The sequence below is a fragment of the Leptonychotes weddellii genome, chromosome 1, assembly GCF_054177405.1.
Source record: "Leptonychotes weddellii isolate Sample4059 chromosome 1, ASM5417740v2, whole genome shotgun sequence".
Lineage (NCBI taxonomy): Eukaryota > Metazoa > Chordata > Mammalia > Carnivora > Phocidae > Leptonychotes > Leptonychotes weddellii.
The window spans coordinates 182,321,525-182,343,144 of NC_138369.1; the positions used below are offsets into that span (position 1 = coordinate 182,321,525).

General features: G+C 38.4%; 1 protein-coding gene across 19 annotated transcripts in view; it reads right to left on the minus strand.

Moving 5' to 3' along the window:
- Positions 1–21,620, minus strand: part of SYNJ1 (synaptojanin 1) — an 89,108-nt gene that overhangs the window by 58,198 nt on the left and 9,290 nt on the right. For all 19 annotated transcript variants that reach the window (XM_081799402.1, XM_006741707.3, XM_081799420.1 and 16 more), the window contains exons 3-6: positions 6,991–7,077; positions 5,187–5,454; positions 1,901–2,126; positions 767–850 (exon numbers count right to left, since the gene is read on the minus strand). In XM_081799402.1, coding sequence (XP_081655528.1) covers positions 767–850; positions 1,901–2,126; positions 5,187–5,454; positions 6,991–7,077 — 665 coding nt within the window. The remainder of the gene's footprint in view (positions 1–766; positions 851–1,900; positions 2,127–5,186; positions 5,455–6,990; positions 7,078–21,620) is intronic.

Sequence of the window (21,620 nt, forward strand, 5' to 3'; positions counted from 1 at the left end):
ATCACGCTATTATGAGCAATCTAATATTATGAACTTACATGAAAAAAACTTATATCTTAAAGATTAGATGTTTATATCAACAAAGTAAAAAAAAAAAAAAATCAGAAAGCAAACCAGAGAACATATTAAAGATGACAGGTCGCTAAAAATTATAAAGTAAAATTTCAGTAGCAGATGTATTATCGATAACAACAAAAGCTAACCCTTACACAGTGTTGCCCGTGGGTACAAGGCATTGGTCTTAGTACTTTTCATTTTATCTTTACAATGCTATGAACAGGAACTACTAATATTATTATTCCCATTTTATAGATAAGCAAATTGAGACACAGAGGGGTTAAACCACTGGCCCAAGATCACAGAGCTAGTAGTGGCAGAGTAAGTATCCAAACTGAAAAGTCTGGTTCCTGAAGACTTTTTTTTTTTAAACTACTACATTCTTCTACCTAAAGAGGCTAAATTGTTATATATTAAGATACTGAGATAGTAAATATGAAACAATGAATATCAAGTGCTATGGAAACATTAAAATTTTAATATTAAATACTGCAGTTGAATTTCTATGGACATGTGAAAGAACATTAAATGAAAAATATCTAAGGCAATTCCACGAACTCTTGTATTTAGACCCTCATTTGTGAATCTAGCTAATATTACTAAACTGAATAACAGAACTATCCAATGAACTAATAAACTATCCTGAAAGTTTAAAAAATATGGAAAATATTCAAGAGAAAACACAAGACAAAAAATGTTACACAGATACCTGCAATCCTGGTTGCTCCCAGAACAATGGAACAGATCCCCGGATTTGTATGAAAGAAGAAACAGAGTCATCTAAGTACACAACCTACAGAGAAAAATCATATATAAAATATTTCCATAAATTTATTACCTCTAAATGACAAAGATAAATTTACTAACATCTGTTGCCTGCTAGTTTTACCTTATGACCAGTCTCTCCCATATAATTGTCCTAACAAAATATCCGGAAGAGGCGACTAAGTAAGTTTGACTTTCTTTTAATTAGTGAGTTTTTCTGTATATTAACCAAAAAAATAGTAAAAACATAAGCATATGAGTCACAACTTTTAAAAAAGAATGCCTTCTAAATCTCAATATTTTACACAAATACCTTTATATTTTTTTCTTTAGCTTTTTTATATTTTTCAAAAACTAATTTGAAGAACTGAGTTGGGCTGGGGGCATGGCCTGAATTTCATTTATATAGTTTCAGAGCCAAAAAATGTCATAATTTTTTAAAAAATTCAAGTATAATTAACACACAGTGGTATATTAGTTCCAGGTGTACAATATAATGATTCAACAATTCTCTACATTTTTCAGTGCTCATCAAGATAAGTGTACTCTTATTCCCCTTTATCTATTTTATCCATTCCCCCATCCACTTCCCCTCTGGCAACCACCTGTTTGTTCTCTGTATTTAGGAGTCTTCTTTTTGTCTCTTTTTTTCTTTGTTCGTTTTGTTTCTTAAATTCCACATATGAGTGAAATCATATGGTATTTGTCTTTCTCTGACAGCAAAGGCCATAACTTAATTTTAGATGAGTTTGATTTAATTTCACAAAAACCCCACTTTTATTAAGTTGTCTAGCTCTATAACTGAGGATTTTTAAATTCAATACCAAAATGTATAGCACTGACAACGTCATGCTAATTGGTAAAAAATCTTGTTACTCATTTGAAGAGCCATACCTAAGTTTGTTTATAAATAAGTCTGTTTCAGGGAAGCCTTCCTTAAGGCAAGTAGCCAGGAACAACCACAAAATGACATTACAGATGTGAAAAGGAGTTCTGAATCAAATCGAAATCTGTGGTTCTGTTATTTTCTGGGCCTCTCATCTAATACACGAATTAAGCAATATAAAACACTATATACCTGTTCTGTTTCTACAAAATTAGCGACGTGACCATCATCATTTGTTCCCCGGACATTAAACCTGGTCCCAGCTCGTTCACAGCTGAGTCTGGAAATGAGGCAAGCCTTTGCCTGCTTATGAGCAGCATAAATTGTTCTGATTTCTACTCCCCCACACATGAGGCGTAATAACCAGTCATCACAATTCACACCATAGTGCTTGAGATGCAAGTGCAAAGACTGATTCCTAACAGAAAAAAAATAACTCATTAGCTTACTGAGTACCAGACAACACAGCATCAGTTTTCAAACAGTGCTCCTGAAACATTAATTTAATGCTATTCAATTAAAAGGCCCTACAAATAAATCAATTCATTTACATTTACTATGCTAGGAATCAGAAGAGAAGGCTATAAAATGTGATCTTTTGGCATATGACCTATGGTCTCTAGAAAAGAAGCATATCTTTTATGTTTTTAGTATCTATGCCCCATTCTGTTGTCTTTTAATACAATGTATACATAACCTAACTTTTCCAAAAAAAGGATTTCATACACATATCCCCACCCCACCTTATAAAGCTCTACTCTTAATGCTCCACTTTAATGAGGCTCTGTTTTAATTAATTTTAATTTAAATAGCCAATTGAACTAGTAGCTACCATATTAATACATGTCTAGAGTTTTCCATTACTCCGAATAGAGTAGCATTCTAGGTAACAAGGGGGTCTGGTTTCCAAACTTTTTTGGAGTAAAAAGTTTTACTCAAACACCCAGAAGCCCAGTTATTAGGAAACGCATCAAAGCAGAGTCGCTATGGCTAAAGCAGGGATAGGGGCGAGAGTCCTGCTGGGTTGGCCACCTTCTCATCCTGCTGACTGCCTCTTCTGGGCTCTCGACTGGAACCTTAGTCCTCCAAAGAAAGCATGTGGAAATCTCCCAACCAACTTATCACCAAGGAAAATATATTGTGCAGAAAAACTTTCTGGCTTGTCTTTTCAGATAACAAAGTGTTACCAAAAAAAAAAACCCACAAAAAAACAAAGTGCTATAAAAGTGAATTTTCTATAATATTGAAGCTTGGTTCTTTGAGTTTTAAAACTCTTCTGTTTTAAGCAGAAATTTTTTCTTAAGTACTCTCCACTATCTTGCTGTCTTAGTCATTAATGCACAGCACTACTGCTAGACCAGCAGTTGCCCAGCCCTTCCCCACAAGGTATAGGCTGCAGTAGAGATAGCAACAGATAGTGGTCATGTGCAGTTCTGGTAAACCATCCATGCAAGAAAGCATAATGTAAATGAGCGGTGAGATTATTTCTGGACTAACACTGAATCCAACAGCCACTACGTATTTTCAAAATACGACTTGAGCTTCCATACTCTACAATTACCTACGTTGATCTGAGGTGAAGTTCAAACTGACCCAGTATGTCCAGACATCACAGCGAGTCCCAGATCATGGCAGAGGTATAAACAACCTACTTGTCCCCATGTAAAAACAAGTGGGATGCTATGCATTTGTTCAGCTAGAGTTTCTCCCTCTGCCATCAGTTTTCATTTTTCTTTGCTGTCAATGTGTTGCTGTTTTAATTCTATTTAAATTTATAAACAACTCTCAACTGGCAGCAGCTTCAAATCTCGAGTGGAATAAAATGACTTGGGTTTTTGTGATAGGTGTTTGTGACTCTGGCAACAAAACTTACTTGGCTGTATCCTGGAAAATATTTCTACTAAGCTACAAGAGAATGCATAATAAATTCATAAAGCTTTCATTTTTCTATGCAAAGTGAAGCTCAAGAATGCCAATCCTTAGCAAAATTGTAGAAAGTGTAAAATTACCAAAACTTATTTTTGGTGTTTTAGTCCCCTTTTTGTTCAACCTGTCTCCTACTAGATGAACTCCCTCAATCTGTTATCTAAACTTGTTGCCACCCCCACCCTTAATTGAAATAAATAAATAAATAATTCCTACTGGTTAAACTTAGCAAATGTGCTTAATTGCTGATCATTGAGCCAATGCATCCGCACCTGCTTAAACTTCTAATTACTGCAGGAAAATGTTTATCTCTTAATCTAAGGAATTTGGGCTAAGAATGTCCAGGGTGGGGGAGAAAAAAAGTAAGGACAGCTGCCCAGCTCAGCTGTACCACCTTAACTTTTCAGGGATTTCGATGTCTCTTCTGTCAGAAAAAGTGTGGGGCTGACATGAGCAGCCGGGACTCTGTGCCCTCTCATCTGTCCTATTAACCCTTCCTTCCCCACACCTCCATCATCTCCTCCTTTGTCAGGCTCCAAGTCTCTGTCTACAGTGCACTAGAATTTTTTTTTCATTCTACCCTTGTTTCTCCTCCATGCCACTATGCTGGGCCAAAAAACTTCCATGTTAGCTACAAAGTTTCCTCTAAAATTAGTTTCTTATCCTAAAGTTGTTGTTGATTTTGAGCCCTCAGACACCCAGGGCAGATGGGTCAGACTGAATGTGCTACTCAAGGACCATAGGTAGATGGTGCAAGGGGGAGGGAAAGAAAATATACAGGAGGAACACCTTGAATCTGACCTACTAAGGGAGACCCAAGAGCAGAGAGTCCTGGACTTTGGCCTATAACATGGAAACATAAAGAAATAAAATTGCTACGTGACGTTAAGGAAAAAAGTCAACAGCAATGCTGGCTGTGGACAAGAGAAGCAGTATACTAGAAATCTGGTCAGCTCCAATAAAGCAGTACTAATTATAGTCACATATGCTTACCCTTTGTGCACACTTATAGTACAGCACATTTATGCATGATGGTGAAATATATTAGTTACCTACTTAAGTCTTACTTTATTATAGTACGAAACTTTATCCTAGTATGCCACTTCTTCACAGTCTATTGCTCTTGAATCAAGATTATCCACCTATAACCCTTAAATTAAAAATAATAAGGCAATGTTGTCTTAGAAAAACAGTACTGCCAGAGACAAGATCTCAAAACTAAGAACAGTAAATATGAGTAACACAATTTGATTATAACTAATTCAGTCTTAATTTTAAAATAAGTATCTTAAATATATTTCAGAAATGAAAGGTCAGTCTAGATCAAGGAGAGTAAATGGATTTCACATCACATGAAAACTTCAATAAGCTGACATTGGATATCTGCTATGCTCTGCTGAGGATTCTGGAGCAGGAAAGAGTGGTGTGCTCAATCAGCAATGCCCATCCCTGCCACCTCTGGAAATAACTGATGAACACGCTATACCCCAAATCAAACTATTGCACGGCAAGCACATGATAACAAAGGGAAAAAACGTTAACACAAACTCACCAGAAAAATCTATTATCAGTTGTGTGTTCTTGCATGCTGCGATGTGCATTAAGACTCAGATCTAAACTGATTCCAGATGCAGACCACGCAAAATAAAAGTTTCCTGAATTCAAAACTTTTCGCACTTCTGAAATGCGATCCTCATCTGAAGAATCAATTCGTAGTGATATAAATTCAGTGGAAGTAACTCGGAAAACTTCAGATTCTTGAATCTTTCCAACAGACATACATCCGGTGACTAAGACCAGGTAATGTAACATGGTATCACCTGCAAAAACCAAAGAATTAATTGGATGAAAAGTCCCAATATTTTTCAAATTATTCAAAGTTTCTTCCAACTTTCTTGTCATGTCTCCAACTTTTTAAATCTGACAACATGGTTATTTTAAACTGCCACGGACATGTTTATATTTACAACTGGATTTTGGCAAAAGTTGAAAAAAAATCCTTGCTTAAACACATTTAGTATAATGAAGCATTTAAACGTTAACAGAATATCTCACATTGATCAAACTGTTCCTCTACTAAATCTGAGGATATACAAAATTTATCAAGTAAAAAAAAATATGTGTTATCTTCCCCAACTGTCTTTTATAATTCTCAGGAAATCCAGATAAGACAATACATGTGAGAGTTCTTTGTAAATAGCACAGTTGAAAAAAAACTGGGAAAAAATATAAATGTGAGCTGCCGCGCTGACACATGAACAGAAAGTCCCTGCTAACAATTTATAAAGCAACTTGGTTTACAAAAACTTCCAGAGATTTTTCACGAATTTTGACAAAAATCCTATGAAATTAGCATGAAGGCGAAAATTCAGCGGTGGTGTACTTTGACAATGGGCTCTGAGCAGGCAGATGTGGCCAGAATCTTGGCTCCACCAGTTATTATCTAGACCAACTTCAGTGTGGTAACATAACCAACCTGAGATACGCACCTTCATAAGCCAGGATTTAAATAAATCTCACTGGACTGTGAAGGTTACCTGAGACAGTATTAGTTAAGCACCTAGGCACAGTGCTTTTTACATGTGCTAGATTCATAACAAATGACAAATCTCCACTTTACACACTCGCCCTCCTCAAAGTATGGAGCATGAGCTGTCACAGTGAGAAAGGTGCTTGTTTCAGAATGGAAAGCAACTACCTCACTAAATTCACTGTTTAGTTTAGCTGACTTTTGTTTTTCATAGTAAAACTTTATCAATGGTGGAAGCCATGTGCTGATTTGCATGATGGTGCAAGCTCCTAATCTCATCACAGACCACTAACAAAATGGTTCACGGACTGGTACCAGGCCTTGGGCCACACTTGGAGCCACGCTGTTACAGACAAACTAGTAATCAAAAAGGATACTCTGCAGCCCGTGGTGACATTAAGTGGCAGAGACAGACTCAAGCTGAGACCTTTTAAATACAAAGCAGATGTCCTTTCCACTATAAACCAGAGCAATCGGTGTGGTTCTCACTAAGACGTCTTTCCCTAAAGCACTGAAACAAAACAAAACAAAACAAACAAAAAAAGGGCAATACCCTGATTTTCTCCTTTGACAACTGATACCAATCGTAAAATGTTTAAATAGCACAATGTATCTGGAACTTAAAATCACAAAAGCCTGAGTATGTAGCATGCCTTTTCAAACAACATTTTCCCAAGATTAGCAGAATTAGGGTTTAAAAGATGTTACCATGCTTTTAGCCCAAATGTGTAGTATGAAATGATATATAAGCAGTCTCTCTCTCAAATCCTTAGTAGTAAAAAAACTGAAATGAAAAAAGATTAATTATATTGAATAATAAACTTACCAAGATTTAATCGTAAAACACCTAAGAGTCCATATGCATCCAGTACTTTGGAGTATGTACCCTTGATTGCCTCTTTTTCTGCAGATGCTACAAAAGAAAATATTCAGGGTAAGAAAAATGGCCTGAAACATCAGATTCTATTATAAAGCCAGGTCTCAAACAAAAGCTGCTAAATATCTGACACTTTTTTTTTTTTTCAGTAGGCTCCACACTGGGTATGGACCCTGAGATCAAGACCTGAGCTGAGATCAAGAGTTGGACACTCAACCAACTGAGCCACCCGGGTGCCCCTAAATCTGGTACTTTTTTTTTTTTTTTAAGATTTTATTTATTTATTTGACAGAGAGACACAGCGAGAGGGGGAACACAAGCAGGGGGAGAGGGAGAGGGAGAAGCAGGCTTCCCGCGGAGCAGGGAGCCCGATGCGGGGCTCGATCCCAGGACCCTGGGATCATGACCTGAGCCGAAGGCAGATGCGTAACGACTGAGCCACCCAGGCGCCCCTAAATCTGATATTCTTAACATAAATGTATCGCATAAAATATCTTCTCAACTAGTAACTTAACTGTCCTTCTCAAAGAGTCAACAAATTGTTCCAGCACCATTGATGAATTAATCCAGCCTCTCCCAATGATCTGAAGTACTGCCTTGAATAATACTCATATGTTTTGGAGGTTGTTTTTGAATCTTCTTCTCTGTCCCACTGATCTGTTTGCCCATCTCTACTACCAGCACTATGCTGGCTTATCACACCCCTAGTGAACAGCATCCAACTCCTTTGTCAGCAATCTTTCAGAATCTGGCCTCAACCTCCTCTTTCTGCTTCATTTTTCATTACTCCCTTCTCCCTCCCACCCCCTGTATTCTATGCTCTCATCACATTAAACTGCCCCTAATTGCCCAAACACACTCTTTTACACCCCCACACCTTTGCGCAGCAATCTAGCCTTCTGCCTGCAAGGCTCCACCTAACCTTCACCTTATACAAACATCGCACATGGTCACTTTCTGGAAACCTTTCTTTACCTCTATAGGCACAGTTCTTTCACAGAGTTCCCTCTTCATGTTGCCAAAACATTTTATATAGTCCCATCACTTGTCTTTCTCATTAACCAGCCGATCCTTGAAGGCAGGAACATTGTCCTATGCATCCTTTTATCCCTGACATTTAGAATAGTGCTTGAAACATAGAAGATGACAAATGTTGAAATGATAAAAGCTAATGGCAACACTTGACGACACAGTTTAGCATAGGAACGGAAATCTTCAGTTTGGCCTTTGTCTTGATTCATTTCTTCTGCTATAAAGTTAATGTTATCTTGCTGATGAATATAACCCACAGAATAATACCCCTAGGTCAGGCTGTTGTGGTTGCTCTATTGAAAAACAAAAACAAATCCTGAAACTTTAAGGGAAAACTCTTCCTAGTTCTTAGCAAATATACTTATTAAAAATTTGACCAAAAAAGTCCAAAGAAATATAAGCCACAGCTAGTATCTCAATGGACAATTCCAAATAATTCTAAAGTCTACAAATCCAGAAAGGTATGATCCTCTTTCTCATTTTGTCCTTTCTCTTCTATTTCTTTCCTTCTCTACTGTTCTCCCTTTCCACTCTCCATCCCACACCTCCAACTCACCTCTTGGCTGACTAGTTCACTCCTTATTTACCCTATTCTCTTGCTCTCTATCCCCTCTCTCCTTTCCTCATTCATCTACTATATAGAATTATAGTACATTTTGGCAATAATGTGTGTTCCACATTAGAAAAGCATCTTATGGGGCCCCAGGGTGCCTCAGTAGGTTAAGCGTCTGCCTTTGGCTCAGGTGAGGATCTCAGGGTCCTGGGATCAAGCCCTGAGTGGAGCTCCATTGAGCAACCTGTTCAGTGAGGAGTCTGCTTCTCCTTCTCCCTCCGCCCCTCCCCTCTAGCTAGTGCTCGCTCTCTCTCTCAAATAAATGCATAAAATCTTAAAAAAAAGAAAAGCATATTATTAGATCCTTACCGTCTTCCCACTTCCTGTCAATCTTTATGGCCAACAAAAGGGCTATCTTCTCAGCCTACTGCTTTGCCTAATACTACTTTAGTACTTTGTATTAGAGAGCTTTTCCTTTTCCCTGAGCTCTTCTCTGGGGTTCTACAGACCATCTCATCTTCCCTGCCTGCTTCACCTCTTTTCAGACCATCTACTCATAAGCCTTCTTCCTAGTTAACCCACTTCTGCCTTGGAATGAGTTGTGCTCTGATAGCTGGCAGAACAGGCTAAAACTAATTGCTCAATTAATCACTCAATTAGCTGATACTGTCATAATTTTCTAGCATGTTCATTATTAAGTGTGGGCCTTTACCTTTATCAAAGCATCCCATATGAAATTAGGGAGTAAGATTTCACCAAGCCATTAAAGGTGTGGGGATTTGTATTTCATTCTGCATTCTTAGAGTTCTTCTTCTTCTTATTACACCATATGCTTAAATAACAGTTACTCTTAACATTAAATGACAAGTGACACAAATATAAAATGTCACATTAACTGTAATTATATTTTGTAAAGTAAATCAGGATTGCCTGTCCCTAAATACTGCCTCATTAAGAGTACCATGTGTACATTAAAGCAATTATTAAAGACTTGTTATAACTCTGATGACAGAAGGCATGGCTCCCAGGGCAAATTATTAGAGTTTTAGAGGTTACATGCTCTATGCATTTAAATACCATCACTAATATAGTAATATAGATATTACTAGATGTATCAGTTTCAGCAGCAATCATTATTTAGTAAGATTAAAAAGAAAATGTGTTTTTAATATTAAGCCATAACCTTCCCTTAAAAAGAAAAAAGAGTCATTTTATAACTTAAATTACCATGCAACAAAATGGTCTCTCTTCTAATAATATATAATAATTATCTTCTCATTAACTGTGCTCCAAATATATGAATATGTCATGTCTCTCAGGCCCCATGAAGACCCATCTATGAAACTGTCATCTGATTCAAACATGCCAACAAATGTCATGCTGCTTATTTACACTTTTATATTATATTCTAAGACTCAGGAAACAGGACAAACACACAAGCATACAATTTAAACTAAAACTAAAGTGCCTATTCTTAGATAAAAGTATGCTAAAGGGAAGGGAAAATAATTTGAAGAGTAGATATTACTTTCCTTCCAAGGAATTTTTTGCTTTCTCCTCAAACTATTAAATGAAATTTTAAAATAATTTTTGGAGTGATGAATGCTGTTTCACCTGTATATTGTTTCTTGTGATGATTATGACAGTAACTAACACACATCATTCAATTTTCACAACAACCCCATGGGCAAAATTACAACTATTTCCATCTGACATGAGGAAACAGGCTTAGAGAGGTTAACAATTTGTTACTAACTTGTCTAAGCTTAAACAGCCTGAGTCAGAAAATGCAGCTTCAGGAGGGAAGGGATTTTGCCTAGTTCACTGCTCTATCCCCAGTGCCCTAGCTCAGTGCCTGGCGCTCAGTAGGAGTTCAAAGATGAAATTTCACAGCCATATGCAATTTTAACTCCAGACACTTCCAATTCCCTAAGAGAAAACAGTGTTTTCTTCCTAAACATTTTTTATGTAAAGGACTGTAGATGTTTTTCTATTCTTCCATATATGCTTCAAAGGTTGGGCTACAATTGAGGGAGGTCCTTTGCAGGCTGTCAGAGCCCAGGCAGAGTGAGAACAATGGCCTTATGCATGGATTTGAAGCCAGAGGCAGGAAGAGAGGGCATCCACTTGGGCGGAGGGACAGCCTGGCATAAGATAAGTCTGAGTGGGGTGAGGAGGATGGTGTCCACCCAGGGATGTTGGCAGTTGCCTGTAATGGTAGCTTGAAGCTTGGGCAGGGTGGGGAGGGCAGGGTGCAATGGAAGGAAGCCCAGGGCAGGGTGTTGGAGCCCCTGAGGGCCGAGGAGGGCACCAATACAGTGGAGGAGGCTACAGTGGCAACAGAGTGGTTGGTGATGGAGGGAAAGGATCAGGATAATGGGAACCAGGTTCCTCACTGTCAGAGAATGAGTTCAATATGGAAAGAGAAAACTAGAATGGGCACCGCAGGGTTGACTGAAATTGGAGTTACCAGTGTGAACTCAGTTTTCTAGCTAGATGGAAAACATGGATATAAGAGGAAGTGTATAACCATATATACATATTCACACAATTACATATTCTCCTTAGCTCTATCCATCGACAGGGCCCGAGATCAGCAGTACTCCAACAGCAATGGCCACACTTAGCACCCAGATCTTGCTTTCTAATACCATTCTCCACTGTTAAGGACTCCTTGGAGAAATGGCTGATTCCAGGGCAAGGGCAGGGACAAGATGAGCCTGGAACATATTCTTGTGCCATAAAGGGAGTACTCAAAAGAACAACAGAGATACGTCACAAAACTATAGAAGCCAGCTTGAAGGGGTGTCTACTAGAGAAACCTGGAACAATCTGAGCATCAAAACCAATTATAATAGGAACAGATTACAGCCCACTGAAGAAGCCCATAACCGGAAGTGTGATGAGTAATGGGGATGTTTACATGCTCTCAATGTACCTGACCTCAAAACACTTCTTATACGAGAAAAAGGAGTCTGCCAGAGACCACCTTAACCAAATAATCAGAGTGAACACCAATGGTAATGGGACAAGTCAAAATTGTGTGCCCTCTGACAGGATACAATGGAAAGGACACAGCACCACTCTGGTAATATTCCTGCTGAGACATATAACCTCAACCTGAGCACGAGGAGCCAGGAGACAAACTCACAGTGAGGTACATTCTACAAAACAACTGGCCTTCATTTTCAGAAGTTTTAAGGTCATAAACATCAAAGACTGAAGAACTTTTCCAGATTTAAAGGGAATAAAGAGGCATGAAAACTAACATAATAAACATAATAAAATGACAAATCTGAACTCGATCTTTTTGTTGTTATGAGTCGTTGGGACAACTGGTGAACTTAAATGGAGTCTGAGGATTAGACAGAAGTACAATGTAACTTTTTTATGGCTATATTATAGTTATGAAGGAGCAATTCTTTCTAGGAAATAAGTAACAGTATTTGTGGGTGATGGGACATCATGTCAGCAACTCATCCTCAAATAATTCAAAGAAAAGTTCTTTGTACTGAACTTCAGCTTTTCTATATCTGACACTGTTTCCAAATTTTTAAAAAATTAAATGTAACCATAAAAAATAAAACTTAAAAATACACATGCACATTCCTAAATTCAGAAGCTTTTATCTCTACATAGCACTAAGATAAACTCTTATACCATGTTATCCCCTCCCCATACATTTGTTTAATGGGGAAAAAAGTCTCTTATTCTATGAAACTCCATGAAATACAGAGAAATACATGATGTAAGAGGGAGAGACTTAATTAAATTATTGTCCTATTTCTCTGGTAATTTTTAATTCTAGATAATAATCTGGGGGGACACCTGGGCGGCTCAGATGGTTAAGGGTCTGCCTTCGGCTCAGGTCACGATCCCAGGGTCCTGGGATCGAGTCCCACATCGGGCTCCCTGCTAGGCAGGGAGCCTGCTTCTCCCTCTGCCGCTGCCTCTCTCTATCTCTCTCTCTGACTCTCATGAATAAATAAATAAAACAAACAAACAACAACAACAAAAAGAAAATAATCTGGGAATCTTCCACTATAAAGAGATTATGTAAAATAAAAAAGTCATACTACTTTAAAATAATGTGTATAACCTTTAGATAAAACACAGAATGTACAGATTGTTCACTCACTCATCCCCATCTTTGCTTTTCCCTAATACTTTCCCCTTGCATCCTATACTGCAGCCAAAATGAGTAAAAAATGAATAACGGGTGGCTCCTTCTGTGTGCTCCACATTGTTTTCCCTCTCCCTTTTTTCACAGTGTTCTTTCCATCTGGAACACACTTTATCATTTTTGTGTTTCCAAATATCGCCCATCCTTCAATACCTAACTAAAATGCCTCTTCCTTCCTGATGTTCTCCCTGATCATGCTGGAAGTAGATCTTTTTTCTCATTATTTTATACCTCATTCACTTGTATACGAACAGCAACAGAAATTGTCTCATTTCTTTTTTTTTTTTAAAGATTTACTTATTTATTTGAGAGACAGCGCACTGCATGCACGTGTGTGCACAAGTGGGCTGGGGGAGGAGCAGAGGGAGAGAGAAAAGGAGAGAATCCCAAGCAGAAACCCCACTGAGCAGGGAGCCCAACACAGAGCTCCATCTCACAACCCTGAGACCATGACCTGAGCCAAAATCAAGAGTTGGACACTTAACTGACTGACCCACCCAGGTGCCCCTCATTTCTTTTTATCTCAACACAATACCAACTTAACCAGAGCCACTGAACACGATGACTATTAAGTATTCATCTAATAGACAAAAAAATTTGAGAGGCTGTAGCACAAAAGGGAATGTTTTGTGAGTTTTAAAATAATACATAAAAAGATAAACATTTAACCTTACCACCAATAGCATCTGAATGCTCTGAAATTTAACAACTCCTCACAGTGACATCTGGAAATTTTCAAAGATTTTTATTTATTTATTTATTTGACAGAAAGAGACACAGTGAGAGGCAACATAAGCAGGGGGAGTGGGAGAAGGAGAAGCAGGTTTCCCACTGAGCAGGGAGCCCAATGCGGGGCTCAATCCCAGGACCCTGGGATCATGACCTGAGCCGAAGGCAGACGCTTAACGACTGAGCCACCCAGGTGCCCCAACATCTGGAAATTTTCAAATGTGATGTCTATCTATGGTGGACACCTCTGGTGGAGTGAGGGTGGGAGTGGAAAGGTAGGGGTGGGGAAGACAGGCCTTGTTAAATGATTTCTAACCAGGGCTTAAACTGGTGGAGTTTATACAATGGTAGGAAGTATAGAGAGACCCGAGGAAAACAGAGTGAAAGAATGAGAGGACACGAGAGTTCAGGGGATATGGTGATATGGAAGTTCAGATTACTCCTCGCCAGGGCTGTCTTTCAAGGTATCTATTGGGCTTTCAATGAGGGGAACAGCCTGCTCTGTATTTTTTTTTCTCCTGCTCATGTTGATGTTCTTAAGTAAACAAGATGCTAGGAAAAACAGACTTTTCTTTTTTTTACAAGTTACTGATTTCTAACCACCATCCAGACCTTTAGCAGTTCAGCTCAGGCAAGGAGGCCTGCACCTCTTTGGCTCACCTGTTCAACATGTAAACTAAGGCAGAGCCCGAGTCCTGGAGTTACTGCTCTAACACATCAGGGGTCAAGAGTACCTAACTTCCTCAAGGGCTTATTTTAAAGAGAAAAGCTCTTCTTCCCTTGTCACACCCAATGCTACAACTCACTCATGCCTTCAATTTTTTCTTTATTTTCCATCTAATGTGAACATGCAGCTCTTGAGAACAGAGCTATCTTTTCTTTTTAAGAATTATTTATTTATTTGAGATAGTGAGAGAGAGTGAACACAAGCACTGGGGGAGGGACAGAGGGAGAAGCAGACTCCCCACTGAGCAGGGAGCCCAATGCGGGGCTCAATCCCAGGACCCTGGGATCACGACCTGAGCTGAAGGCAGACATTTAACCGACTGAGCCACCCAGGTGCCCAACACAGAGCTATCTTAAGCATAAATCTACCATTACATGTTTAAACATATCCACACATCCGTAGAACTGATAATCTGAAGGTCCTCTGATTCTAATCCTAGTGAATATGTGAATATGAGAATATGAATAAGGTCACAGAATAGAATTTAAAGCAAAATAAAATATGTACCATAAACATTTACTCTCATAAAAATATTTATGAATGAAATTACATGATATCTGAGATTTACTTTAAAATAAATGGGGAGGGGAACTAGTGGATAGGGATGTAGATAAACACAAATGTCCATGAGTTGATAATCAGTGAGGCTGGGTGACAGATAAATGGAGTCAATGACACTACTCTCCCTTCTTTGATGCTCATTTGATACTTCCCAAAATCAAATGATAAAAACAAATTTATTCTGACACCATTCTTTGGCATGCCGGGTAGGTTCAGAAAGAAGAGAAGACAAAATAACTGGACAGTCAGTGAGAGCAGAGGCTACTGGAATTCTAAGTAACCTGAAAGGTACTTTCCTTCAATTACCCTAGACCAGAGGTATACTAGTCAAAAGCTCAATGGGCATCTGGACTTTCATAATTTGAAGGGAAGCAGTAAATCCTACTGCCTTTAGAATGACCCCACAGTGCGCGCCTGGGTGGCGGTTAAGCATCCGACTCTTGATTTCGGCTCAGGTCATGATCTCAGGGTTGTGGGATCGAGCCCTGTGTTGGGCTCTGTGCTCAGTGTGGAGGCTGCTTGAGATTCTCTCTCTCCTTCTCCCTCTGCACCGCCCCCCACTCACATGCACACTCTTTCTCTCTCTCTCTCTCTCGTTCTCTCAAATAAATAAAATCTTAAAAAAAAAAAAAAAAAGGATGACCCCACAGCCCACTCTAAGGCCATCATATAATCATCAAATGATAAATTGGGAAGGAAGACTCGGTGATTCCAGAATGGAGACCTCAGGAAAGGGAAATATTGCTGTACTCTGCCATAAATGTTTTCCTCACATTCATCGTAAATCACTAAGCTTTAGTATCCTCCTCTGTTGAAAACAGCCTTGGAGAATTACAAACTGGCCCCGGCTCATCACAGAAGAGGTTGAGAAATACTGAAAACTACACTAAGCCATGAGGTAGTGACATCCAACACCTTAATTCAGATGACTTAAGTCACCCAGTATTTTAGCTCTGTGCTGCTTTCAAAGTTCTTTTAACTGAACAAATTCATGACTGAGAGTAGGCCTAACCTATGTTTCCTACTGAAGCGACAGGAAGTAATGAAAATAGAAGCTGTAGAGATTATCTGTGTATAGACTACAGAAAACACTCAAGAGTATAAATACATCAATCGGTCTTGATCAAAATTTAATATACTAATTGTCCTCTAGCATGTTACTCAGCACCCTCCTTTGCTGGAGTGACTTGCTTTTAAAGCACTATATCATCTGACATAACTGGCATTATTCAGCATTATTGGTATTACACTTTCTCTTCTCAAATTAGAATTTCAGGCAAATAATGAAGCATAAGATCATCTCTAGAAAGTCAGATGAAAACATAATCATACACCTATTTCTTGGTTTTCATGATTGTGACTCTAAAACAGAGGCTTATTAAACATAGAAAAACTGGTGATCAGACCTGCATTGCTAACTCTACCATCTGAACAGAAAGAAACAAAATTAACTTATTATCTAAGCTAACCAATGATTACAAAGTCATTTGTTTTATTTATTTATTTATTTATTTATTTATTTTAAAGATTTTATTTATTTATTTGACAGAGAGAGCGCGCGCGAGAGGGAACACAAGCAGGGGGAGTGGGAGAAGGAGAAGCAGGCTTCCTGCGGAGCAGGGAGCCGGATGCGGGGCTCGAACCCAGGACCCTGGGATCATGACCTGAGCCGAAGGCAGACGCTTAACGACTGAGTCACCCAGGCGCCCGAAAGTCATTTGTTTTAAACTTAAATGGTATTGAGGATTAAGTTTAAATGTAAATTTCTCTAACCTCTGATAATTACAATAAATCAAACTAAACAGGGGCACCTGGGTGGCTCAGTCAGTTAAGCAGCTGCCTTCCCTCAGGTCATGACCCAGGGGTCCTGATATCGAGCCCCGCTTCGGGCTCCCTGCTTGGCAGGGAGCCTGCTTCTCCCTCTCCCCGACTTGTTCTCTTTCCCTCTCTCTCTCAAATAAGTAAATAAAATCCTAAAAAATAATAATAATTCAAACTAAACAATTAAGCTACCTAATGAAGGTCCTGCTACCCAAAGTGAACATTCTGCTCTGGCTCCAACCTTCCAGATGGACAGCAAACTGTCTTTCCTCAGCTGATACAGAAGGCCAAACTAAAGAAAGTCATTAAGAATGTGAAAACAAGATTACAAATTGGTATGCTCTTCCTAGAATCACAATTTGCCTGTGGTTGCATGCACTGCAGTTTGTGGTCAGCTTATTTGCATACAGGTAGCACTTTGGTGTAGTACGAGAGAGCCTCTAGCCAGAGGATCCTACAGATTGTGCAAAACAAGCTACTCATTTTCAAAAGAAAAAAAACTAAGAGTTTAGGTGATTCATCCAAGATCATATAACTACCTGGCAGTAAAGCCACTTTCCATTTTATCATACATAAAAAAGAAAAACTATTTTAAAACAAAAAGGTTCTCTTTGTATTATTAATAAATTAAAATTCCAGCTGAAAGTCATTAAACTATCCAAATTAATGTTCTGTATAAACTGCAAATCCCAATCTTGGCAACATTTCAAAATAATAATAACCTTTCATTCATTCATGTAACAAGTATTTACTGAATGCTTACTATGTACCAGGACCCTGGCAAAGTTCTATGAATAAAAAAAGTCAGTGCCCTAATAACTTCTAGCAGGAAGACAGCCATTATATAACTATGCACATGTAAAATCATAAATGACAGTAAGTACTATGATGGAGTTCCGACAGATTACAAGAGGAGGACCTAATTTAAAATTATTGGGGTGAGAGCAATGGTTAGTATAGGGCTGCCTGCAGAAGTGACCTTTAAGTTGAAACCTGAAGAATAAACAGGAAGTTAGCTAAATGAAGAGTGGAGGTAAAAACATTCCAGGCAACATACAAATACTCTATGACCCAGCAATTCCATTCCTAAAAATATATCCAAAAGAAATGTGTACATATGTGCACCAAAAGACATGTATAAGCATGTTCATACTAGTGTCATTTGTAACAGAAAGAATTAGAAGTAAATGTCAACAGAATACTGGAATATGCATACAACGGAATACCACATAACAATGAAAACTACTGCCACCTGCTACAACATGGATAGTCTCCCATATAGAACACTGAGAGAAAGAAGCCAGACCCAACAGAATACATATTGAATGATTCCATTTATGTTAAGTTAAAAACTGGATAAAACTAATCTATGATGTAAGAAGTCAGGCAGTGATTATCTCTGCAAATCATGGCAGAGAGAGTAACTGGGGAGGAATGTGAGGGAATCTTCTGGAGAGCTAGTAATGTTTATTTCTCAACCTGCCAGTGGTAACATGGATATGTTCACTCTCATAATTCATCGCATTCTACATTTATGATTTATGTATTTTTCTACATGCATGAATAAATTTTTTAAAATAAATATTGAGCAGAAGAAACAGCATATGGGAAGGCTCTGAGATCAGAAATCATTTGGTACATTCGGAACTAGAAGGAGGCCAAAGTGGCTGGAACACCGAAACCAAGAGGCAAAATAGTCAAGACTGAAGAGGGAGGCAGGGACTCCATGATTTAATGTAGATCATTTTAAAGAGCTTGGATTTTAACTTCAGTGGTCAACCATGAAAGGGTCTTAATCAGGGAAACAATATGATCTAAATTGTGTTTTTAAGAAGACTGGAGAGTGGGTAAGGGGAGTGAAAACAGGGAGATCAGTTAAGGAGGCTATAGTAATGGTCCATGAAAGGGGCTACAGTGGCTAGACAGTGGTAGAACCAGCTAAAATGGTGAACTGCATGGATTCTCAATGAAATTAGAAGGTTGAGTACACTGGACATGGTACTAGAGTGAATGTGTGAAACTGGAGAGAAGGAGGTGTAGAGGATGATTCTTAACTTCTGGTTTAAACAACAAGGTGGATGAACTGCAATCCACTAAGATAAGGAAGCCGGAAGGAAGAGCAGGCTTGATAGGAGTGCAGAGATCGATGTGACTATCAACCTAGTATCTATTCCAACCTTTCCATACTGTGTAGTCACCATTCAGGCTGGGGTATCATGGAAACCCAGAAAATGATAGTAATTTCTACCTTATTTTGCTAATCATCAGCCCAATCCAAATTGCCTATGATATCTCTACAGCCGCAGCAGTTGAATCAGGAAAGACACAAAACTCAATTTGATCCAGCGCAGGAGAAGTGCATGTTCCTTTTGTGGGTTCCAATCCATTCTCTCAGTTGGAAAAAGCTGGATTTCAATTGTGTCATCCAAAATAAGTAATTATTCTACCCAGCTCTGTATCAGTCCCACACAGCTTTGCAACATCTACAAATCTGGTAACTATACTTTCCATCCATTCTCCAAGAGAATGATGAAATCATTCAACAAGATAAGCCAAAGACATAGACCCAATGTTGACCAAGGACAGACCATTAATGAGCACTACTGTACAATTAGCTAGGAATTTACTTAATTTTAAGATTCATTCTTCCTATACTTCACACAAGGTTCATAGGATTAAAAGACTTTGTTTATCTACATAAGGACTCAACAGACTATAGCTTCCTATGGTCTACTAGTGAACAGAACGAAACGCAACCCATAATATTTACTGGTAAGAGCTAGTTTATATAAGTAAACAAACTTTATATATAAAGTTATATAAGAAAACTATAATAAAATGGAAGCCAATAATTTAATCAGAAGTATTTTATTTCTTCTTTCCTTTCTTCCTTTCCTTTTCTTTCCCTTCCTTTTCCTCCTTCCCTCCCTTTCTCTCTCTCTCTCTTTCCTGACTTAGTTATCTCAAAATCATCCAGGAATCTAAAGAGCGTATCTTTCAACCTAAACTAAAAGAGTAATTAAATAGTGTCCAATTGACCAACAAGTTAATCCATCTCCTCAAATGCCACATTTACTCACAATAATGTGACCAGTTCAGTGGCTGTGAAATGCACTCCAATGTGAACACGTGCTTATGTAACATAGTAAGAGGAACAACAACGGCTTACCCTTGCAAACTCTATTTTAGTAGAAAAAGATAAAACACAACTTCTTATTTACAACCATTAAAAAACTCAAGCAGATTTAAATTGCCACCAATAAAAGTATAATATTCAATTTTTAAAGCTGTATCTCCTTTTGGCACTCTAATTACAAAGCTAACCCCAAATGCACTAGGCTACCCTACTTATGTTTCTTTCAAAAACAGTTTAAATGTAACTAAGTGATAAAATTCACTGATTCAGACTTTACCACCTCAGAATTGTTGAAAATGTTGGTACTAGATGCAAAGAAAAGCAATACTATTTAAATTGCTACCCATTACAATTGGCTCATTTTTTCAGCTATAGGGTATCTGAAAAAGTCTTTACATCATTTTAATTGTGGTTGGGCACAGAACCCTAGGTGTACAGTTTTGTTTTCTTCTTCTTTCAGTACTTTCAAGATGTTGTTCTATGTCCACTGGCTTGGATTGTTTCTGAAGAAAATTCTATCATTATTCATATGTCTTCTTTCTTCAGTACAGATGTCCTTTTTTCTTGGTCTGTTTTTAAGATTTCTTTCCGTATCACTGGTTTTAAGCAATTTGATAATGTATTTGGGTGTAGTTTGCTTCATGTTTCTTCTGCTTGGGGTTCATTTAGCTTCTTGGATCTGTGGATTCATAGTTTCCATCAAATTTGGAAAACTGTCAGCTGTTATTTCTTCAAATATTTTTTTCCTTCAACTCCCTCTTTCTAGGATTCCAACTACACACATATATTGGCCATATGAAGTTCTTTCCCAGCCCACTGATGGCTCTGTTTATCGATTTTAGTCTTTTCTCTGTGTTTCATTTTGAGTAGTTTCAATTATTATGTCTTCAAATTCACCAATCATTTATTATGCAGTGTCCAATCTATTAATCCCTATCAGTGTATTTTTTTCATTTCAGTTATTTTTATTTCCATTTGATTTAGGTCTTTCACATTTTTCATGTCTTTTTTTTTTAAGATTTGTTTGTTTGTTTGTTTGTTTGTTTGTTTATGATTACAGAGAGAACACAGAGGGAGAGTGAGAGGGAGAAGCAAACTCCCCGCTGAGCAGAGAGCCTGACACAGGGCTCGATCCCAGGACCCTGGGATAACCACCTGAGCAGAAGGTAGATGCCCAACTGAGTCACCCAGGGGCCCCCATGTCTCTCCTTAACATGTTTACTCTTTCCTCTACTTCCTGGACATATGGAGTATATTTAGAATAGCTGTTATAATGTCCTTGTTTATTAATTTTTTTTTTTGAGAGTGTGCGCATGAGCCAGTTGGGAGGGGAAGAAGGAGAGGGAGAGAGATTTTTAAGCAGATTCCACGTTCAGGGCAGAGCCCAATGTGGGGCTCAATCTCATGACCCTGAGATCATGACCTGAGCTGAAATCAAGAGTCGGACACTTAGCTGACCAAGCCACCCAAGGGCCCCTCCTTGTTATTAATTTTAACATCTGTTTCTACAGATTGACTTTTCTCCTCATTATGGGGTGTGTTTTCCTGTTTCTTTGCATGTATGGCAATTTTTAATTGAATGCCAGACATTTTGAAGTTGTTATACAGAGTTGAATGCTGGATATATGGATATGTATTTTTTTTTTTTTTAAGATTTTATTTATTTATTTGACAGAGAGAGAGATAGCTAGAGCAGGAACACAAGCAGGGGGAGTGGGAGAGGGAGAGGCAGGCTTCCTGCCGAGCAGGGAGCCCGATGTGGGACTCGATCCCAGGACCCCAGGATCATGACCTGAGCCGAAGGCAGACGCTTAACGACTGAGCCACCCAGGCGCCC